This window comes from Episyrphus balteatus, chromosome 4 (genome assembly GCF_945859705.1).
Source record: "Episyrphus balteatus chromosome 4, idEpiBalt1.1, whole genome shotgun sequence".
Taxonomy (NCBI): Eukaryota; Metazoa; Arthropoda; class Insecta; order Diptera; family Syrphidae; genus Episyrphus; species Episyrphus balteatus.
In genome coordinates this window covers 57,413,200-57,434,721 of record NC_079137.1, presented here as the reverse complement: position 1 = coordinate 57,434,721, position 21,522 = coordinate 57,413,200, and the positions used below count along the sequence as shown (strand labels likewise).

General features: G+C 29.3%; 2 protein-coding genes across 2 annotated transcripts in view; one reads left to right on the top strand and one right to left on the bottom strand.

Moving 5' to 3' along the window:
• Window positions 1-6,800, bottom strand: part of LOC129918847 (ionotropic receptor 75a-like) — a 14,334-nt gene extending 7,534 nt beyond the window's left edge. The window contains exon 1 of the mRNA XM_055999593.1: window positions 6,627-6,800. The gene's annotated coding sequence lies outside the window, so the exon portion shown is untranslated. The remainder of the gene's footprint in view (window positions 1-6,626) is intronic.
• LOC129918848 (battenin-like) lies at window positions 6,471-21,522 on the top strand. The gene is made up of 5 exons (XM_055999594.1): window positions 6,471-6,777; window positions 19,770-20,123; window positions 20,189-20,347; window positions 20,539-20,872; window positions 20,935-21,522. Exons 2-5 carry the CDS (start codon window positions 19,813-19,815, stop codon window positions 21,364-21,366), a joined length of 1,236 nt encoding a protein of 411 aa, XP_055855569.1. The 5' UTR covers window positions 6,471-6,777; window positions 19,770-19,812; the 3' UTR covers window positions 21,367-21,522.

The following is a 21,522-nucleotide window of genomic DNA, read 5'->3' as shown; positions in this document are numbered from 1 at the left end:
TATGACATGAATAAATACTAAGCAATAGGTACATTATAATTGTTTCCCTTTTTCGAATTTTCTTTATTGTCATCATAATATTTATCTATTAAACTAAATAAACCATACTTAACGCTTAATTGCCTTGATTCTTAAGAAGTTTTTAAGCTACATTAGTAGTAACCGTCGATTGCCATTGTCATTAACTCCGTAACTAGACAATGTCATGTAGGTATACAAAAATAATAATACTTGACCTTGACGTATGCAAACTTTTTTTTTATAAGAGCCAAAGATAAGAAATTCTGTTTACAAAAAAAAAAAAAAACAATAATATTAACAACCTATGTCTTCAAAAGGCCCACATAATTTGAAGATTCACAAGAGTAATTATCTTCACAAAAAAAAAAAAAAAAACACTACTTACGACGAGTATACCAAATCAATAGGCTTTTGATTATTGTTTACACAGGTACCTGCCTCAATCGTCAACCAATCTATCAAAAAAAATCATGTTCAGGTGTCGCTATTAAGCATGCGAATATACGAGTAAGTAAACAACCGCCTTGAACCAGCATTTATTATCAGACGTCAATGGTTTCTTGATAAACATGATGTTGATTGAAATTTAAGTCATTTCGAAAATGTATTTGGCATTTTGCATGATTTTGCATAGATAAGGAATAGGTTGGTAGGTTATTCGAAATTAAAGGTAAAAGTGGGTTGGGTTTGGTATAGATAAATGTAGATATTACAAGTTTGGTTTTTGAATGTGTCTTTTTTTTATTTAAAATTCGTTTGATGATTTCTATTTCGCGACTTTTCCATTTCCTTCTTTTTTTTTACTGGGAAAATGTAAATATTTATTTTACGCAAATAATGTGTGTCATTTTATTTGAGTTGAGTTAAAAGACAGTGAGAAAGAGAGTAAAATCAACAGCAGAAAAAAAAATGTTTGGTAAATTTATTTGTGCACCTTTGCACACTTAAAAATAAAACCTACCGAGAATGTGTGTAGTGTGTTATGGGGGTGAAAGACACACTGTTTATGAATTGAAGCAGTTTTTTTTATTGCTCGTGAAAGGGAAATATGTATATTCAAAATAAAATCAATTCAAAAATACTACAACTTTGTATCTTAGTTTTAAATTTAATGATCCATGCCAAATAAAGTCTTAAATGTCTACTCTGAATGTCAATAATTTTTTTTTTGTCTGTGGGTTATTTTTTGATAGTAAATTGATAAGATAATTGATAGGATAATTGCTTTTTTCGTCAAAAGGAGCTAAGAACTCACAATTAATTTTTTTAAAACAAAATCGTTTAAGCCGTTTTTGAAGAAAAGTTTAGCTTTTTTAAATTGCTATATGATAGGTATCGTTATTTTTGGTTTTAAAAAATTAATTCCGAAGATCCTTGTGTACAATCTCCAAAAATTGCTTTACACCAAGTTTGAAGTGAATCGACCCATATGTTTGGGCTGACGACCGACACGCACGTCGCGACGTCAGATTGAAAATCAATTTTTATACATGACATTACGCAGGCGCGGATCTAGAAAATTGGTTTGAGGGGGGGGGGGGGGGCCACAGGATTAAAAAAACTTACTTCCAAAACAATTTTTAAAAAATCATCAAGTGCTCAAAATATATGCTAAATTTTAGCTAACATAACAAATTTTATCCAAAATCTTATATCAAATGCATTTTCGACAGGATTTTGTTTCGGAGCTTAAATTAAGCTAAAATTTGACAATATATTTTTTTAGAAAAAAGTTTTCAGCTGTCAAACATTTACCTTGCTCTGGGACCCAGTTAAACTTTTATCTTCAGAGTAAAAATTGTTTGCAGAAGGATTGATGTATTTTTTTTAAATAAATAATCAAAAACTGAAAATAAAGAAAGAAAATTGGGAAAGTAATGCTGACTTTCTACGAGTCGATTTAAGCCTCACGATAGATTACAATAAAAGCAGGATTTTGTTTTGTTATTATTTCGCAAATAAATTCAATGATCTGATCTGGATCACGAGAAAAATAAAACACAGCTTTTATTGATGATGAAAAAAAATTTTAAGTGAATGTAAACGCAAAAATAAAATTCACAGGTCAAAGCTTGTTTGTAAATTGTTAATATTTATAAATGTTTCATATACCATTAATTCTTTTGTTTGGCAACTAAGAAAGTATTTAGCCACTTCAAAAATGTATCCCAATTCTCACAACTAAATAAAGCTAAGATAAATTCTTTATTCAGCAGACATAGGTAGATACAAATGTCAAAAACTTATGCTCGGCTCTAATTTTTATTTCCACACCTCAAAATGGATTCTCCCGTGGGCAAATTTTTTTTCCGCTTCGCGTTTGGGTTGTGCAATTTAAAGAGATCCGAATCTGAGAAATTTTTTTCCGCTTCACCCTGGTAAGAACTCATAGGTATCGGTTATCATATCACAAATTTGAATTACTTTCACTTTATACATTTGTTTATATTTTGTCACGATGCAGTATCGACTAACCAATTAATTTGCAAACTTTGCTTTTGTTTTCCAACAGCTTGTAACCGTACCTTACATTGGAGTTGGCCTTACGAAAAAAAATCGTGAAAACAATATCGGTTCTATTATTTCGTCGGCTGTAGTGTCTAATAGTCTCTATAGATATATTTATGCAAAAAAAAAATACGTGGGACATAAGTCCCGAAAATTTTATTCGGGACTAATGTCTCAGTAAGGTGGGTAATAATTCCCGAATTCGATTCGGGACCCAGTAAAGTGGGGCATTAGTCCCGAAAAAAAAATTCGGGACTTATGTCCCTGCGCCTATTATATCATGGAAAGTTATATGATTATTCAGGTTTTAAAAGTTTTCATTAAAAAAATGTGTAAGTAATCAAAAATTTTTTTTCATGGCCTCATTATATTTACAACTAAAAACGACTTCTTGCTAATATGCCCATGAATCATTTCCTAAAGCATAGTCATAACAATAAAGAAACCCTTCTTAGGGTTTAAAAGCTCGTTTCCACCTTTTTGCCCTATAATTTTCTGTTTTTCATCTGTGGTTTGGGGGGGGGGGGGTCATTTGTTTTTCATTCTTAACTCTTAATTTGGTGAAATGGTAAAATATGCTAGTCATTGCATAGCTATTTTGAAAAATTCCATAAAATTTGTTTTAAGATTAAAATCAAATATTTTCCACTTCTAATGATGTTGATATTATCTTTTAAACTGTGTTATCAAAACAACTTTAAATATTTTTTTTTTTTAAGAAAATGATTTATTGAAATATTCCAACTGTGTTAACATTTTTGTTGATTTTATAGATAAAAAAGTTACCCACTGGGTTTAATTTTTAAATAAATTAAATTGAACTATAGTCACAGCTTGGCGCTAATCTGACACACATATTTTTTTTTTGTTATTTTGATTTTATTCAAAATCAATCGATTTGCAAATCTTATCTTGATTTATTCGAGTGTCAATAAAAATTTAATTTCAGATAAAATAAAAAAAAAAAAACTTTAATGCATGACTTCTCAAAAAAAAAAAAAAAAAACAAAACCAAAAAAATACTTTAAAAAACATAATTTTTAAGTTTTCACCATTTCGAGTGCCGAATTCTACTTTATTAGAAATTATTTAATTAAAAGATAATCAAAGTTCATTTATTCCAAATAGAATTAATCCATACTTCGTGGAGAGAGTGTGTAATTACGATTAAGTTTTATCGTTATCATTTAAATGTGATCAAAAATAATTTTGTTATCAAATGTGCAGCTGTTCAAGGTTACCCGCACCTCTGTTATCACACACAAAGAGAGAGATAACTACTGTCAAAAAGATGTCCTTAAGTTAAAATCGATTAAATTGGTTCAAACCAGAAATGCAAGTAGAACTGTTAGAAATTTGAAACGATACAAAATTTAAGATTAAAGTCTGTTTTTTTGAGTGAATATTAAAAAAAAAAAAAAACAAGTGAATAAGTAGAAGGTAAGTAAATTTTATTATTAAGAAACAATATCTATTTAAAATTATCAAGTTTGAAAAGTAATCATTTTGTGTATTACAATGGATTTAAATGTGAGTGATTTTGGTTTCTAAATATTTTATATGCCCTTTACAGTACGCACCATTATTGTTGAATCCATTCTCAATTTGAATCCAAAATGATGTAAACATAGGCCATCACTAAAGAAGATAAAAACTCATCTTAAAGTTCTTTAATTTTTTGACTTCGGATTCGAATTAAGAACACTAAAATCTTTAAAAAAAAGTAAATTAAATTAAATATTCAGTTTTGTTGAACATTATAATTTATTGGTATCAATATAACGGCAAATATTTTTTTTTTTGGAAATTAATAGGAAAGTTTTCAAAATTATTGATAAATAAAATAAAATGCACGACTGGGTCGCACGTACTTGCTCTTGTAGTTCAAAGTATATTTATCTAAAATATCTATTTGAAATTAAAGATTTTGTTTAGTGTCGAGAAAAAAATTTAAAAAAATCGAAAGTTAAAAAAAAAAATAAAAAAATTTTCAAAAACTTTTTTTTTAATTTTTTTTTACATTTTACACTTCAAAGTGATGTCTTAAAATTTTGAATAAAATTGACTTGTGCTTTGATCAAATATATGAACTTAAAAAATGTCAAATTTTGAAAAACGGCAACGCCATATTTCCGTTCAATAGAATCAATAAGCGAGTATAACGTACACCATTTAATCAAAATCGTTAGATCCGTTTTCGAGAAAATTGCAATACTTCGAAAACGGTATATGGGAGATATGCGTTAAAAAAGAGATATTGAAAAACTAAAAACAAACGGACCTAGGGCATTACGCAAAAATCATCTGTACCAAGTTTCAAGTAAATCCATCCATCCGTTTAGGCAGTAGCTCTATGTACAGATGGACGCACAGACGCACAGACGCACACACGCACAGACCGACGGACATCATGACGAAAATCACTTTTTTGAACTTCTCTATCATCGTAATGTTGGTTTTGAATTTTTTTTTTCTACACGAAACCAATACTTGCCCTATAGAGCAAGTAAAAATTTAAGAAATAGCATCATTTCATGACTAAAAGTATGTTTTACTTATGAAATCAAAATGTCCTACAAAACAAGTATGCAGTTTTTTCAAAATCATTAGAGCCATTTAAAAAAAAAAACATTTTTTTATAAATTTTTTGGAAAAAAAGTTGTAAAATAAAATTGGGATGCCAATTTGTAGAAATCACTAATCAACATCTAAAAACAAAATTAAAAAAAAAATGCAATGTCCCGTTTTGTGTAAAATTTCGTTGAAATACAATCAGCAGTTCCTGTGGCAAATACCGTTAATAATGATTTTTTGTTTAAAAAACTAATATTTGAATTTTTTTTAACAAAATTGTTGGAAATAATTTTTGAGAAAATTAAATTTTTCCGAAATTAGTATGACAGGTACAGTTATTTGTTGGTCCAAAAACTTTAATTCCAAAGACCCATCTGAAAAGTCTTCAAAAAATGCTGCATACTAATTTTGAAGTCAATCGGTCAATCCCTTTAGTCTGTAGTCTAAACAGACAGACGGACTCCCGGACCCACTTTTTTTGCATTCTCTGGAATATCATGTTTGATTGTTGTCTCAACGTTTGTTTTTTGTACGAATGCATAACTTGTTATACCTATAGTAGGTACCTATATCACAAGTAAAAAATTGTTCATAACTTTTTCCCTTAGAGTGCTCCACAATATATTTCTCCTAGTCTATATTGAGCGGATAAGTAAGACGCTGCCAACAGTACCTCGATTGTCAAATTACGATAATTAATTTGGAAACTGTGATGGAACATACATATGAACAAACATACCGCAGTAACGCATAACGCATTACCCTTCTTTTGGCTTTTTCGGAATCAGGTAACACCCTTTTTTTTTGACTAACTACTCTCAACCATTCTTGTGTTCATGTAATTAATTTGCAAGAATGGACGGGACCTACAATGTGTCCCGCGTGTGCGACCGCCAAAGCAGATATGCAATGTTTTTATTTTAGGTGCTTTTTAATTTTAGCCTGGGAATCGAACCCAGACCTCTAGCGTCATACTCCATCCAGCGTTTCCATCCATTTTAGTGCGGAAAAGTTATATCGTCGAAGGAATGATCTTGCTAATCTGCACTGGGGGTGAGATACGACAGTATACGAAGTAAAATAAGAGGATCTACGAAGAAGTAAAATCGTTCAGTGTTTTATAACAACCCTGTTTAATACCAAGAATATAGCTATAAAATCCCCTTATCGAGTAAATTAAAATTAGCGATTACATACCTACCTTAAATAGTGTCAACTATTTTTTTTCTTATCATTGTTTTTTTGATAGACTTCAGATTTTAAAATCATAGCTAAAATACTTTCTCTAACAAGCACTATGAGGTACTTGCTAGATCTCTTGTAAAAGATAAAATGCTTTGTACACATTTTTTTTCTTTCTTTAATAGTGTTTACCTATCAATTTGTCTGCAGCCTTCCGTCTTGAGCCAAATTACACGGACCTTATCGATAATAATTATTATCGTGATCGGGTTTGGCTTTGACGTCAGAACGAAAGAAGTAAAGAAACAAACAAATTTATGGCTAATTCACGATTTATGTACCTTCAATACATTGGGGATCAGCTTTAAGGAAACAGTTGATCAGCAATCGTCAAATAATGTCCCACGGTTTATTTTCTTTGTACCTGACTTTCTAACAATCTACAATTTATACGTTTTTAACCAGTTTGCAGTACTGGAAAAAAATTATCAGGTGTTTATGGATTTTTATTTTCTTTGTGTGTTTTTTTTACATTTTTTGATAAGTTTACTTTGATAAGTTCTTAATTTATTCATTACAAATTAACATTTTCAAGTTTGGTTATTTACAAATTGAGCTGAAAGTTTTCCACAACTTTTTCAAAGAATAGTTTACACGGTTTAATAGATGTAAAAAGACTTATTCGGACGAAAGTAAAAGTACGTAAGAAAATGACAAAAAAAAATCTTAGTTAACAAGTTAAGCAAATAACATCAATAAAAAACCGTTTATAAGGCCACATGGAACAACGTCAAGTTATCAACAAAACCATATAAAACTCAGTGATTATAATTGAAGGTGTTTTTGGGTTTGTTGACATAGCCAATATGTGTGCAATTAGTTGACGGAGAAGGAAAATATTGTAAAAGATTGTAAAATAATAAAAACTGATACCATTTAGACTTTGTTAATAAACATTAAAAACAAAAAAGTAACAAACTCTCGATTTCAACAGCGCAATTGCGTTTGTATGTAGAGGCAATTTGCAAATCAGCTTTTAGTGAATTAATTTTGAAGTAGAAATTAATAAAATTTTAACAAAACTTGATGAAATTGCAAAAGCTTATTGGATTCCGATATCATTTTAAAAATAATTGTTAAAAGTTGATAGTTGAATAAAAAATAAATTGCACGACTGGGGTCGCACGTACTTGCTCTTAGAGTTAAAGTTGCTTAAATTTTTAAGACTTTTTATATGTATAGAAATTTGGAAAAAAAAAAATTCGTTTTAAAAAAAAAAATAAAATAAAATCTGAAATTAAATTGCCCTCCAAAACAAGTATGCAGTTTTGATTGATATATTAACATGCATTTTTAGACAAAAAATTTTCAAAATCGTTAGAGCCGTTTTTTAAAAAAACTAATTTCTTTATAAATAATTTTTTGGAAAAAAAAGTTTTAAAATAAAGTTGGTATGCCATTTTGTAGAAATCACTAATCAACATCTAAAAACAAAATTTCAAAAAAATTCAATGTCCCGTTTTCGAAAATTTGATTTTTCAAAAAAAAATTTTCAATTTTTTTTTAAAAATCCAAAAATTATTTTTTTCAAAAAACGGTTCTATGGCAGGTACCGTTAATAATGATTTTCAAAAAAATTTTTTTTCATTGGAAGATAGACCTTAGCTTAAAACTAACATTTGAATTTTTTAAACAAAATCGTTGGAGCCGTTTTCGAGATATTTCAGTTTTACTAAAATCGGTATATGACAAGTACCGTTATTTTTTGTCCAAAAAAATTAATTCCCCTCTGGAGAATCGCCAAATAACACTACTTACCAAGTTTGTTATTAATCGGTCCATCCGTTTAGGCTGTAGCTCCTTATACAGACAGACTGACAGACTGACAGACTGACAGACTGACAGACTGACAGACTGACAGACTGACAGACTGACAGACTGACAGACTGACAGACTGACAGACTGACAGACTGACAGACTGACAGACTGACAGACTGACAGACTGACAGACTGACAGACTGACAGACTGACAGACTGACAGACTGACAGACTGACAGACTGACAGACTGACAGACTGACAGACTGACAGACTGACAGACTGACAGACTGACAGACTGACAGACTGACAGACTGACAGACTGACAGACTGACAGACTGACAGACTGACAGACTGACAGACTGACAGACTGACAGACTGACAGACTGACAGACTGACAGACTGACAGACTGACAGACTGACAGACTGACAGACTGACAGACTGACAGACTGACTCACTGACAGACTGACAGACAGACAGACAGACAGACAGACAGACGGACTTCCGGGACCCACTTTTTTGGCATTGTCTACCATCGTAATGTCATGGAAAAATGTTATCTCAACTTTTTTTTTTTGTACGAATGCATAACTTGATATATAGTACCTATATCGCAAGTAAAAATACCTATTTATTTTTTCATCACATTTTTTCACATTTTTTCATCAAAAATAAGTGTTCTTCAAAATAATTGTAGAAGTAATTCCGTTCTTCTAAAATTAAAGCTCTAAAACCCCTTTTAAATATTTAAAAATCCAAAGAGAATCTGTCAATTATTCTAAATGTCTCAGAAATCACTAGTGTGTAGAAGATACGTTTGAGAATTATGATCCCTTAGACATCGTGATCTAAATAGTTTTTGAATGAAAAAGGCTTGTCCATTCTCTTTGCCAGAAGTATTCCTGTTTCCTCAATGCACATATTGTTCTCAAAGGATTTTAAATATGTTCAAGAATTGCAAAAAAATTTAAAAACTCCAAGTTTTGAAATTATTTTTCTTTAGCTTATCGCTTAATTTTTTTGGCTATATGACTTACAATAAATGGTAGATAAAGGTTACGAAATGATATTTCCATATAATTTTTAAAAATTTCATATATTTTTCGTGAGTTCTCAGGTTATTCATAGTTCAATAAAATCCTTGGAAGGAGTTTTTTCAAATTTCTTTCTTTTTCTTAAGAATTGTGATTTTTATGGTTCCTAATATAATACTGTGTGCTATTTTCGTTTTTCACGTCACTAGAAATTGATCGTAAGATTGTGAAAAAACGGACATTTTCTTAAAATTCGTTATTTTAAAAAAGATTGTAATGTTCTTCTGAAATCTTTGAATGAATTCTTTCCAATGAGATAAAACAAAAAAAAAAAATTATTCAAAATTTCACTTTGTTTTCGAGATATAGAAATTTGAAAATATCCTCAATTTTTCATACAAAATGAATGAAAATATTAAACAAATTCATTTAACAAGTAGGTAATAAAAATAAACATTTAAGACCCGATTTCTGTTGGAATTTTCTGTTTCATTTCTTTAGTACACATTCCACAAAATATTTTATGCCGCTAAAAATGCTATCATGATCATATTTTGACACGCCAGCGATTTTGGTCGCGCGACTAATTCTGTCGCAAAAACGGATCACAAGAGTTGCAATGCCTGTGAACACACATGCTTCCAAAAAATAGCATTGATTAAAAATTTAAAAATTGTCTCTACAGGCATTGAAACCTTTGTGATCCAATATTGCGATTTCATAGTCGCGCGACCAAAACTGGAGCTGAGTCCCTAGCCTAATAGCAAATAGTAAAAGAAATGGTTAATAAGCAAACGTGTATTATATAAAGGAGAGAGTTCAATAAAAGCACGACTGGGTCACACGTACTAAAATTTGCTTAAATCTTTGTGTAAGAATTAATAAGAAATTATTTTTAGTTTAATTTTATAGCCCTTCTTGGAAAATAGCAAAAATGGTAATGAGTTGAAGTTCCATATATAACTATGATCAATCTCCTTTGCATAGTCCTACCGAAAACAAATTTAAAAATACAAGAAAGTTGTGACTAGTGTGACGATGATGATCTCATTAAACCGAAAATAATTGAAAACCCTTTGCACAAAACAAATTTTTGTGTAGGCCAAGTACACACATGCGATTTTGGTCGCGCGATTATTCAGTCGCAAAAGTGAATTACAAGGATTTGAATCGATGTGAACTCCTTTAAATTCCTTTGAAAACGGATAATATGTAGAGCTGACGCGGCAGATATCGTTCGGCCTCTCTCTCTCTCTCTCTCTCTGGTGACTTAATTTTACATTACATTACATTACATATTAATCTAATCCGAAGATAAATCTACGGACTAGACACACACTACAGCTTCGGAAACTTAGTCCATTTTGCTGATACAGCACAAGACATTAATACAACAAAGAGAAAGACAAAGAAAGAAAGAACAACAGAAACACATATAACACATAACTACGTGGCACAGAGGGGGAGACATCGTTGACAATTGTCTCATGTTATCGCACAGGTGGCTTCAGTTAAGCTGGCGATTTAGAAAAAACTTCTGAGTCGACCGTTGGGTTCGAACCCACGATGTCTGGCTCTGAAGTCATCTACTCATTCCTCTGTGCCATGGCCACCTGCTGACTTAATTTTGATTTCTTACCGAATTCGATTTCTTATTTTTAGTGACGCGACACTTGATATAAATTATTTCAAGTCAATGGCACGAAAAACTTTTATGTTAATCCTTACTTAAAAAAAGTACCAAAAAGCCACTTAACATATCTAACTTATTTCAGACTTTCAATAATTTAAATTAAAAAAAAAAAATAAAAAATAATAAAAAAAATGACAGATGAAGGATGACATTAACTTATTATCTATTAAGTTTGAAGTGAATCGTTTCAATCAAACGAAAATTTAAAAAAAGACACATTTTTGAATTTCTTAAAAAATTTTCAATTTTTTTTTAAATCTTTTTAAAATTTTTTTGAAAACGGGTAAATGAATAATTTCCAAAATTTCGTTTTTAAGTGTTAACTAAAATTTTCTTAAAAATGGAATACCAACTTTTTTTTTGTTTAAAACTGCTGTAATGTTTTTGAAGTGAAAACTTCTTTAGTATTGTAGTGATTTGAAACAAAATGAAACGAAAACGCGAAACGACATCAACTTGTTATAACTTTTTTGTTTTAATAGATAGATAAATGAAATTTGTACTGTAGATAGGTAATTAAATAAATTATAATTGTACAAAATTTCAATTAATTTCATATTCAAAATTCGGAGATAACGGTAAAAAGATGTTCTTTTCCAACACACGTTATATCTTTTGATCTAGTGCACATACAAATTTGATTTAACTTTTATATGCATGCTGATAACATATCCTTTTATTTGATATATCACACATAACGTTACGTGCTCTACAAGTTAAATTGAAAAAAAAAAAAAAATTAAAAATACCTCAAAACACCTGTGGAGATCTGTTGACGATGAACAGCTACCAGTGTAGGAAGTACCGTAATCTCAGTCTGGAAATTCGACATGGTTGACTTTAAACAATTCTAACTTCTCTTGTAGACATCTTTGAAGTAAGATTTATACATCATTATACAAGGTGAAACAATAAGCTTTCACATGGTATAAAATTTTTTATAGGTTGTCAAACAAAAAAATTGATTTAATAGCATGAGAACATAAAAATAAATGTTTTTTTTGCTTTTTGGATGAAATTTCATCGAGTTTAAAAAATTCTAGATCTTTTTGTAGATGTCTCATAGACTTGATCGATATATATATATTTTGAGCTAAGACAATAAGCTTTCAGATAATATAAAATTTATCTAGGTTGTCATATAAAAAACATGGATTTGAAGGTGATAGAATAAAAATAGGTAGATTTTTTCTATTTTTTTTTTTGCAAGAAAAATGATTTTTTAAGGTTTCACTTCTACCACGTGTGAATTGCACACATGATTTTTTTTTTTTTATCTATCAAAATTATCAATCAATTGGCAGAAAGATGCTCTTCAAGAAAAAATAATTCTACAGCAAATGTAATGTCTGTCTTAATCTTACTGAATTAGATAATAATAATTTATAAAATCTATTTCGACTGATAACTGTATCTATCTTAAGCAGTTATTCGTTTCAAAGTCATGCAAATATCTGTTTTTAATCGCTTCAGATTTGCTTTTGTTCTGAATTTGACGACTTTTTTCATTTAGGTATTGTATTTTGTTGTTATTATTTTTTGTATCTATTGACTTGAAAGACAACAAACAAGTTTCGTTTCGCTTCAACTGCAAAAATATTTACAAGTTAATGAACTAAAGTTTTACAATTTTTTTTAATATATTTTCACATGCATAAGTTAATTACTTGACTAAATTTACAAAAAAAAAAAAACAAAATAAATAAAAAAAACTTAAAGCAATAAACCAAAAATTATTATTATTCACAAAGCACGTGTGAATTCTTTAGATTTTCAACCGATAAACGAAAACCCGAAAACCATAAAGTATACACAACACAGTAGCTTCTATGAATACAAATTGATCTTTTAAAAGAAATAATAATTTGTTGTGACTCGTAAGCAACCGTGTTCTTTAGAATGATAAAAATTGCAATTGTCATTTAAAAAAAAAACAACATGTTCCCAATAATTGTACTATGTTTTGTTTAATAACAACCAGTAACTGCATCAACCATATTGGACAAAAAATTGTATTTCCTCAAACCAATTTTGGGAACATAAAAATATAATTTATGCAAAAGATAGTTGAGTTGATACAGAAGAAAAATCGTCATCAATATTTCGTAAACTCATTCATCAATATTTTTTTTTTTTTCAATTAATCTATTTAAAAATTTCATCACGATTTATTTTAAAAACCAATTCCGATTTCTTAAGTTCCTTCCTGATTTCAAAAAATTTTGCCCCATTGGACTTTTAAATTTAAAACGTGAATTGAGATTAAATAGGTTCTAAATTGTAAACCACACGAGTATAAATCTATTTACATAAATATATTATACAAAAAAATATACGTTGTGGTCGTTATATGTACTTTTTTGGGAATCAAGCTTATTATAATAAATATTTTTTGTTTATAAATGATAGTTGAATAAAACACAGAATTTATAAAAAAGTAACTTTATAGTTGTGAATGCTGCCGGCCGGAAATAATAAAATAAGTTAGTACTATACGAATATTATTCTTTGCAAAAATTTAATTTCCGAATCGAATTATGTGTGTTGTGTGAAAATACAACAAAAAGATAAAAGTTTAACAATTATATAATTTTAATAAAGCTTAAATAATTGACCGGAAAAATACCATTCAAATTGTGTTCATATAGAAATTTGTATTTTTAGTTAGTTAAAAATCAAATATTTCGCAAAGTGGATAGTTTACATTTATATTTGAGGAAATAGTTAAGTCTGCAGTGAAAAACCATGGGATAAAATTCAAAACAAATAAATAATTTTACCAGAAGTCAGAAAGTTTTAAAGAGACTTTTAATTAATTAAAAATAAATAAAAATTACATAAAACTTACTAAAGTGAAGTGTTTTGAACAAATAATAATATAATAAACAAAAACTATTGGCTATCTAAGCCTTCAAAACGGATACTTGAAAGAGGAAGGCTATTTTATCAACTTCCTGGACAATAAGAAGCTAAATTTTATTTGAATAAGTAAGTTTACCTGAGATTTATTTTCAAAACGCGTGACATAATTTTGAAATTCTTTTCTTCGCTGACTATACAAAAAGTCCAACTCTTATCAAATTTATTTGTGATGTTAAGCAATAATAAAATGATGTTTAAGGGCTCGCGCAAAATAAAATCATATTACGTTTGCAAGACTTGCAACAGGTTTGCTAATGGTGATCCAATTGTGTGTTTATTTTGATCTTAAAAATGTATATTTTTAGAAATAAACGTTTTGTGATATAAAAATAAATTTTAAACACAAATGGTCAATTAACATAATTGTGTACAAAATGGAGTATTTAAAATTATTGTTTGGCAAAAATTCATGAACGATATACCGTAAATGAGGAAAAAATTCAGAAAAGAAACATTAACGTTTAAATTAAGTGACGTATTTTTAAAGTTGAAAATAAAAGCACATATATATTAAACTTTAATGTGACTGTGAGATGTCTCCAGATTATGAAAAAAAAAAGTAAAAACATAATAATGACAAAAGCAAAATAGAACAACATCGTCTAACAGTCTGTTTGATTTTGAATTCTATATTTGATCGTCACACAAGACCGTTTATGGGAGTATTCAATAGTACCTACTTTTATTAGTTTAACAGTTTTTTAATCATCTTGTTGAAGTTATGGAAGATTGGGCTTATATATGCTTAAACAAGTGTTAAATCATTATAACAGACGCAAATCTGCGGTGACATATGCTATTTTAATTAGTAGTTTTCGCGTTGTTTATGAAACCAACATTTTTCCACGGTTTCGAAGTTATTGTAAATGATGCAATTTTTTCAAATGATAATTTAAAAATGTCCTCACGTTTTGAGGTCACTATAAAATCTAAATCCGTTGTATTAGAAAAATTTACGAATTTGTACTTTAGTGGAATCTTTTTCATAAAACCTAAAACCGAAAAACAAAACCGAATAGAAATATTGACTTAACACAAATTTTAATTTACTTTTTATGATGTCAAATGATCCAGAATGTAGAACTGAAATATAGAAAAAGTCCCTTATTGCAAGTGTCGTTCAACTTTCGATGCAATAAAAGTCGATCAAATCGATAAATATCTGTTTTGGTATTGTGCATCTTTTTCGACAAAAATATTCGCTATTGATAACTGTTTGTAAGCGAAAAAGATCGAACGATAAAACGAAAATTTTCGTTCACAACACCAAAATTCACTTTCGATGATCGATTTTCGACAAAAGTCGTCTATATCGATAGACAAACGACATGACAAGGACCAAAGGTTGTAACATGATTGTTATCGGAAACACAAAACACAATTTACTTTTTCTCTTTTACCAATAGAAAATAAACAGATTTAAAATTATATTTTTTTTATAATTATGAAATGGTCTTTTGAAAGGTTTTTTAGAATCTCAAAAAATTACAAGAAAATTTGCTGTTTAAATATTAGTTAAGTGATATCCAGATTTCTAATCAATATTTTTACGAAATTTTTAAGATTACTTTAATAATACCTATAGTGTATATCTTATTTTCCCATTAAAAATATCTAATACAAAAAAATTTTAATAATAAAAACGTTTTCTATGGAATTCTTTAAAATTTTAGATATTGAAATTTATGATTAATTTCTTAATAATTAAAAAATTAAAGAAAAAAATATCGTGTTTTTTTTTAAGTGATTTGTGATAGTCTGTATTTCAGTGGAAAACGATCGTATAGTAACAAACAAATAGCATTATTCTTATTTTACGATTTCAGTTCCAATTTTTTTTTTTTTTTGTTTTAATATCGTCATCGCAGAATCATTTCAAAATCCATAAACCAAAATTTTCCAAATTTTTCGGGTGGGTAATTTAATATACCGAACCCACATTTCTTTTAAGGCAGTCGTTACAGAATGGTTATTTAAAACTGAGTCATGTTGAAGCAGACCGCCTTTTGTTTACCTTCTTTTTCTTTTTTTTAATGACTAGTCCAGTAATTTTAGGTTTTATCTGCGGAAAAATTCCTACTGGGCTGAATTTTGGTATACAGCTTAATGAAGGCTTTGTTATGAAGATGTGAAAAATCGACATTGATATCGTGTCCGCGTTAAGAGTTATAGGGGTCAAAAGGTCACAAAAACTGGTTTTTCACGATTTTCAGCAAAACGGTAAGTCTTATCAAAAAATTTTCAATGCAAGAATTGTAGACCAGATTATTATATATAAAAAGTGTCATGACACTTTTTTTCCTAAGACCCACCGTTTCTTAGGTATAACGATTCAAAAATTTTGAAGTTTAGTTGTAATCGTCATAATCCTATTCCTGAAAAAAAAAACTCCTAACTGAAAAGTTCCTGAAATTTCATTATTTTTTTAGCTTGAATTTCGTTCCTCAACTGTTAAGAATATGGGGAAACCAAACAAAAATGGAAATTTTCGCCATTTTTCCGATTGGGGCCCTTCTCCCGAAACCATTTCCCTGGGAATTTTTGTTTAGAATATGTCTGAAAATATACAGGGTGTGCAATAGAGAATGGACAACCCTAAAACGGCTTATAGCTACACTTATGATTGTTCTAAAAACAGATAGAAAAAAGTTCTATCGCAACCAGTTCATAAAATATGGACTTTTTTTCGTTCAGTGTATTTTAAATTTTATCATCTTATGTTTTCGTTCACTACAACCACGAATGAATGAATTTTATTTATTTCTTTTTTTTATAATTTTCTACAATAATTGGATGAGTACATAAACACTTTAAAAATTTCATAGCTATTGCACATTTTCGTAAAAAAAAATTTGAAATCTGTTTTTTGATGCAAAATGTAAAAAAAGTATTTTATGAAAAATTTTAAACACCTGTGTTATAAAATAAATCTATAGAAACCTAGGTGGCCAACTTTCTTAAAAATATTCTGGTATAAGGAGAATATTTTTAAGAAAGATGGCCACCTAGGTTTCTATAGATTTATTTTATAACACAGGTGTTTAAAATTTTTCATAAAATACTTTTTTTACATTTTGCATCAAAAAACAGATTTCAAAATTTTTTTTTACAAAAATGTGCAATAGCTGTGCAGTTTTTAAAGCGTTTATGTACTCATAAAATTATTATAGAAAATTATAAAAAAAAGAAATAAATAAAATTCATTCATTCGTGGTTGTAGTGAACGAAAACATAAGATGATAAAATTTTAAATACACTGAACGAAAAAAAGCCAATATTTTATGAACTGGTTGCGATAGAACTTTTTTCTATCTGTTTTTAGAACAGTCATAAGTGTAGCTATCAGCCGTTTTAGGGTTGTCCATTCTTTATCGGACACCCTGTATATATTCAGACCTATTCTAAACAAAAATTCTCAAGGAAATGGTTTCGGGAGAAGGGCCCCTATCGGAAAAATGGTGAAAATTTCCATTTTTTTTTTGCTTTCCCTATATTCTTAACCATTGAAGAACGAAATCCAAGCTAAAAAATAATTAAATTTCAGGAACTTTTCAGTTAGGAGTTTTTTTTTCAGGAATAGGATTAAGCCGATTACAACTAAACTTCAACTTTTTGAATCGTTATACCTAAGAAACGGTGGGTCTTAGGAAAAAAAGTGTCATGACACTTTTTATATATAATAATCTGGTCTACAATTCTTGCATTGAAATTTTTTTGATAAGACTTACCGTTTTGCTGAAAATCATGAAAAACCAGTTTTTGTGACCTTTTGACCCCTATAACTCTTAACGCGGACACGATATCAATGTCGATTTTTCACATCTTCATAACAAAGCCGTCATTAAGCTGTATACCAAAATTCAGCCCAGTAGGAATTTTTCCGCAGATTGGGCTTAAAAATGACTAAAATGACTGGGCTAGACCACTTTTCAATTTTTCCTTAAAATAAAAACCTTAAAATAAGATGATGCCCATCTTAAATCCCATCAACTTAAAATAAGTGGATTCTACACAAACTTTGTTAAAACTAAGATGAACTTTATTTCATTCATTCAAAAAATTAAGAAGATTTTTCCACTTAATTTAAGACGGGAGTCTTTTAAGCAAAAAAAACATACAGAAATCCGCTTAATTTAATGTGGAATACGCTTGTTTTTAGTTTTTGAAGTGAAAACTTCTTTAGTATCGTAGTGATTTGAAACAAGATGAAACGAAAACGCGACACGAACATTCAACTTGTTATAACTTTTTTGTTTTAATAGATAGATGAATGAAATTTGTACTGTAGATAGGTAATTAAATAAACTATAAATGTACAAAATTTCAATCAATTTGATGTTCGGTATCTGAGATAACGGTAAAAAGATGTTCTTTTCCAATACACGTTATATCTTTTGATCTAGTGCACATACAAATTTGATTTAACTTTAATACGCATGCTGAACATAACCTTTCATTTGATATATCACAATTAACTGTACGAGCTCTACAAGTTACACAATCTTAAATTGATAAAACTTGAAAAATACCTCAAAAGACCTGTGGAGATCTGTTGACGATGACCGTTGTAGGAAGTACCGTAATCTCAGCTTGAAATTTCGACATAGTTGGCTTTAAAAAATTTTTATTTTTTTTCTAGGCATATTAGAAATATGATTCATATGTCATATAAAAGATGAAATAACCTTTCAGATGATATAAAATTTACTATAGGTTGTCATTTACAAAAGTATATTTAATGGTGTTAAAAGAGAAAGATTGATTTTTTTGCTTTTTTGATGAAAAGTGATTTGGTTTGAAAAAAATAAGCTCTTTTTGTAGATATTGTATAGACATGGACGATATAAATATTTTGAGCTGAAACAATAAGCTTTCAGATAATATAAAATTAATATAGGTTGTCATATAAAAAACATGTTTTTAAAGGAGATAGAATAAAAAATAGGTAGGTTTTTTCTTTTTTTTTGCAAGAAAAAATTTTTTTTAAGTTTTCACTTCTTTTTGTTGAATATAGTATCTGTAGGCAGAATTTCCCATTTAATATCGTCGAAGAACTAATTGTAAGATACACGGTTTTAATAGATTTCTTAAAAGAAAAGCTATAATGCGAACTATAATCAAAAAAAAAATTACCCTGAATTTGGTTTTGCTTAAAATGAAGCTCTTGAGTTATGGAGTACTGAATTTACTAAAAATTCTGTAACTAAAATTGGTAGTAGGTATTTTCTTTTCACCCACAAAATGCTTTTCAATTTATTTCCCTCAGTGTACATATATGAATCAAGAGAGTTTCATTTTCTTACAGACCTTACCTCCAACTTTATTTTCAATCTTTGAGTGGTTGGTTACTTTCACACCGTATGAAAAGTAAAAGTTCTAACATCCTTATTTCACCACTTTGCCTAATCCTTCTGTTATCTCAAAATCAATTGCACTTTCCATTCCAAAAAAATCAAAACATTAAAAGTAAAAATAATAACAAACAAAAAATTCTATTTTTAAAACAAAAAATCCAGTTAAATATTTATAATTAGAAACAAATATTCTAAATATGGATCGAATATTATTCGATAAAAAATAAAAAACACCCAAAACAATCAGCCAGCAGCTTAAATAAAATGAACAGGTTCATACAACTCGCGTCGTAAATTATAATTATAACACCGTTTTGTTTGTAGGGGCAGCTGAGCTGAAGCACGTTTTTATTCAGTAAAGAATCACCGTAAAAAAAATAATTATTAACTTTAAGTATCAATCCGCTAAAAGAACAGAACATTATGACGTATTTGGTAAGAAGTTCCTTACTGCCTGCAGATGTTTTGTTAAATTTCGTTGGCTTGACGTCTGAAATTCCTTCTTTTTTACAAGTTCACTAACTTTCGCTGTTATTTTACTTTTCCTTTTCAACTTCTTCCTTCTCTTTAGTTTATTGGTTTGCTTGTATCTTTTAAGAAAAAATCTTCCTTTCATTTATAAACTCTTGAACTTATTCAAATTTGTATTATTTATTCCCTCCAGTCAAACTGAAAACACCATCAACTCCACTCCCAAACAAATCAATATGGTCGCTATAACTGATAAACAAAATGCTCTAGAAAAAGCTACCCCAGAACAAAAGGATAAACAATTATGGAGAGATTTGGTAGCCTTTTGGATTTTGGGCTTGTGCAATAATTTTGGATACGTCGTTATGTTGAGTGCAGCTCATGATATTATTGCACGTTTTGATGAGACAACTGAAGTTTCGGACCCCAAGGCGGAAGTTTTAGAGAGACAATGTAATATTGTCAGTACTGGAGCTATTCTATTGGCCGATGTTATACCTGGATTTGTTGTTAAGCTTGTGATGCCTTTTTTGCCATTTTGGATCAAGTAAGTTAACCTTGACCTTGTTACTTTAAGAATTTTTGTTCTAAATTTTTGTTTCACTTTTTTAGTACACGAGTTGCATCTGCAGTGGCTTTAAGTGTGGCAGGATTTCTTTGTGTTGGCTTTGCTGAAGTTGAAATGGTAGCCCTGTTAGGAGTTGTTTGTACTTCTGCAGCTTGTGGAATGGGAGAGTCCAGTATTCTGCCTTACACATCAAATTATAACAGGTAAGAGCCTACCTCAACTTTGCACTAAATTTGTTCGAAATTTAGTACTAAATATGTACTAAAATTTGTACTAAATTTGTTCTAAATTTGTTCTAAATTTCTACTAAATTTGTTCTAAATAAACTAAAGTTATACTAAGGTGATACTAAATTTGTACTAAATTTGTAACTAAATTCGAATTCTCTTTAAAGGAACTCACTTTCGACATGGTCATCAGGTACTGGAGGTGCTGGTGTTATCGGCGCCTTGGCATATGCAGGACTTTGTGCTATCAACGTTAGTTCCAGGAACATTATGTTAATCATGCTTATCTTCCCGGTCCTGGAATGCATTGCTTTTTGGATAATTTTGCGCAAACCTTCTGGTTTAGTTGACAACAGTGTTCCATCTGTTACTAGTGTGGTTGAAGATGATAAGCCTCTACAAGGTTGGAAGGAGCAATTGATGTACATTACTTCGCTGTTCAAATACATGTTACCTCTTTTGTTTGTGTACTTCTTTGAATATTTCATCAATCAAGGATTGGTAAGTTAACCTTTTAACCGTATTTTCTTATATCTTGCTAACCTATTTTTGTCTTCTTACAGTTTGAATTGGTTAACTTTGAAAACACATTTTTGGACAAAGAATCCCAATATCGTTGGTTATGTGTTGATTATCAAATTGGAGTCTTTATCTCACGGTCATCAGTCAATCTTATCAAATTTAAACACATTTGGATTCTATCACTTTTGCAATTTATTAATGTTGCATACTTTTTGACAGAAGTTATTTTCTTCTATACACCATCAATTTGGATTGCCTTCGCTATTGTTCTATGGGAAGGTTTATTAGGAGGTGGTGCTTATGTAAATACATTCTATAGAATGTCTTCGGAAGTACCAAGATCTAGACAAGAATTTGCAATTGCTGTAACTGTACAAGCAGATTCACTTGGTATTATGTTATCTGGATTTTTGGCAATGCCAGTACATAATGCAATTTGTAGGTTGCCAGCACATCCTAAATTATTTTCATGAAAATGAAAATATGAATTTAAGGAGACTGTGTGTAGTAGCTAGGTATTTATAGGCATTTTTAAGGCTTGATTTATAAAATCAGAAAAAAAACAAACAAACTATTATTGTAAATTAATATACTGTATGGTATATTTTTAAAGTATTATATTTATATTA

Bases quoted from the DNA above. Each gene is read 5' to 3' on its own strand.
- LOC129918848 (XM_055999594.1), top strand. From the start codon at position 19,813: ATGGTCGCTATAACTGATAAACAAAATGCTCTAGAAAAAGCTACCCCA. The intron at 20,348-20,538 runs GTAAGAGCCTAC...TTCTCTTTAAAG, and splicing joins TACACATCAAATTATAACAG to GAACTCACTTTCGACATGGT. The intron at 20,873-20,934 runs GTAAGTTAACCT...GTCTTCTTACAG, and splicing joins ATTTCATCAATCAAGGATTG to TTTGAATTGGTTAACTTTGA.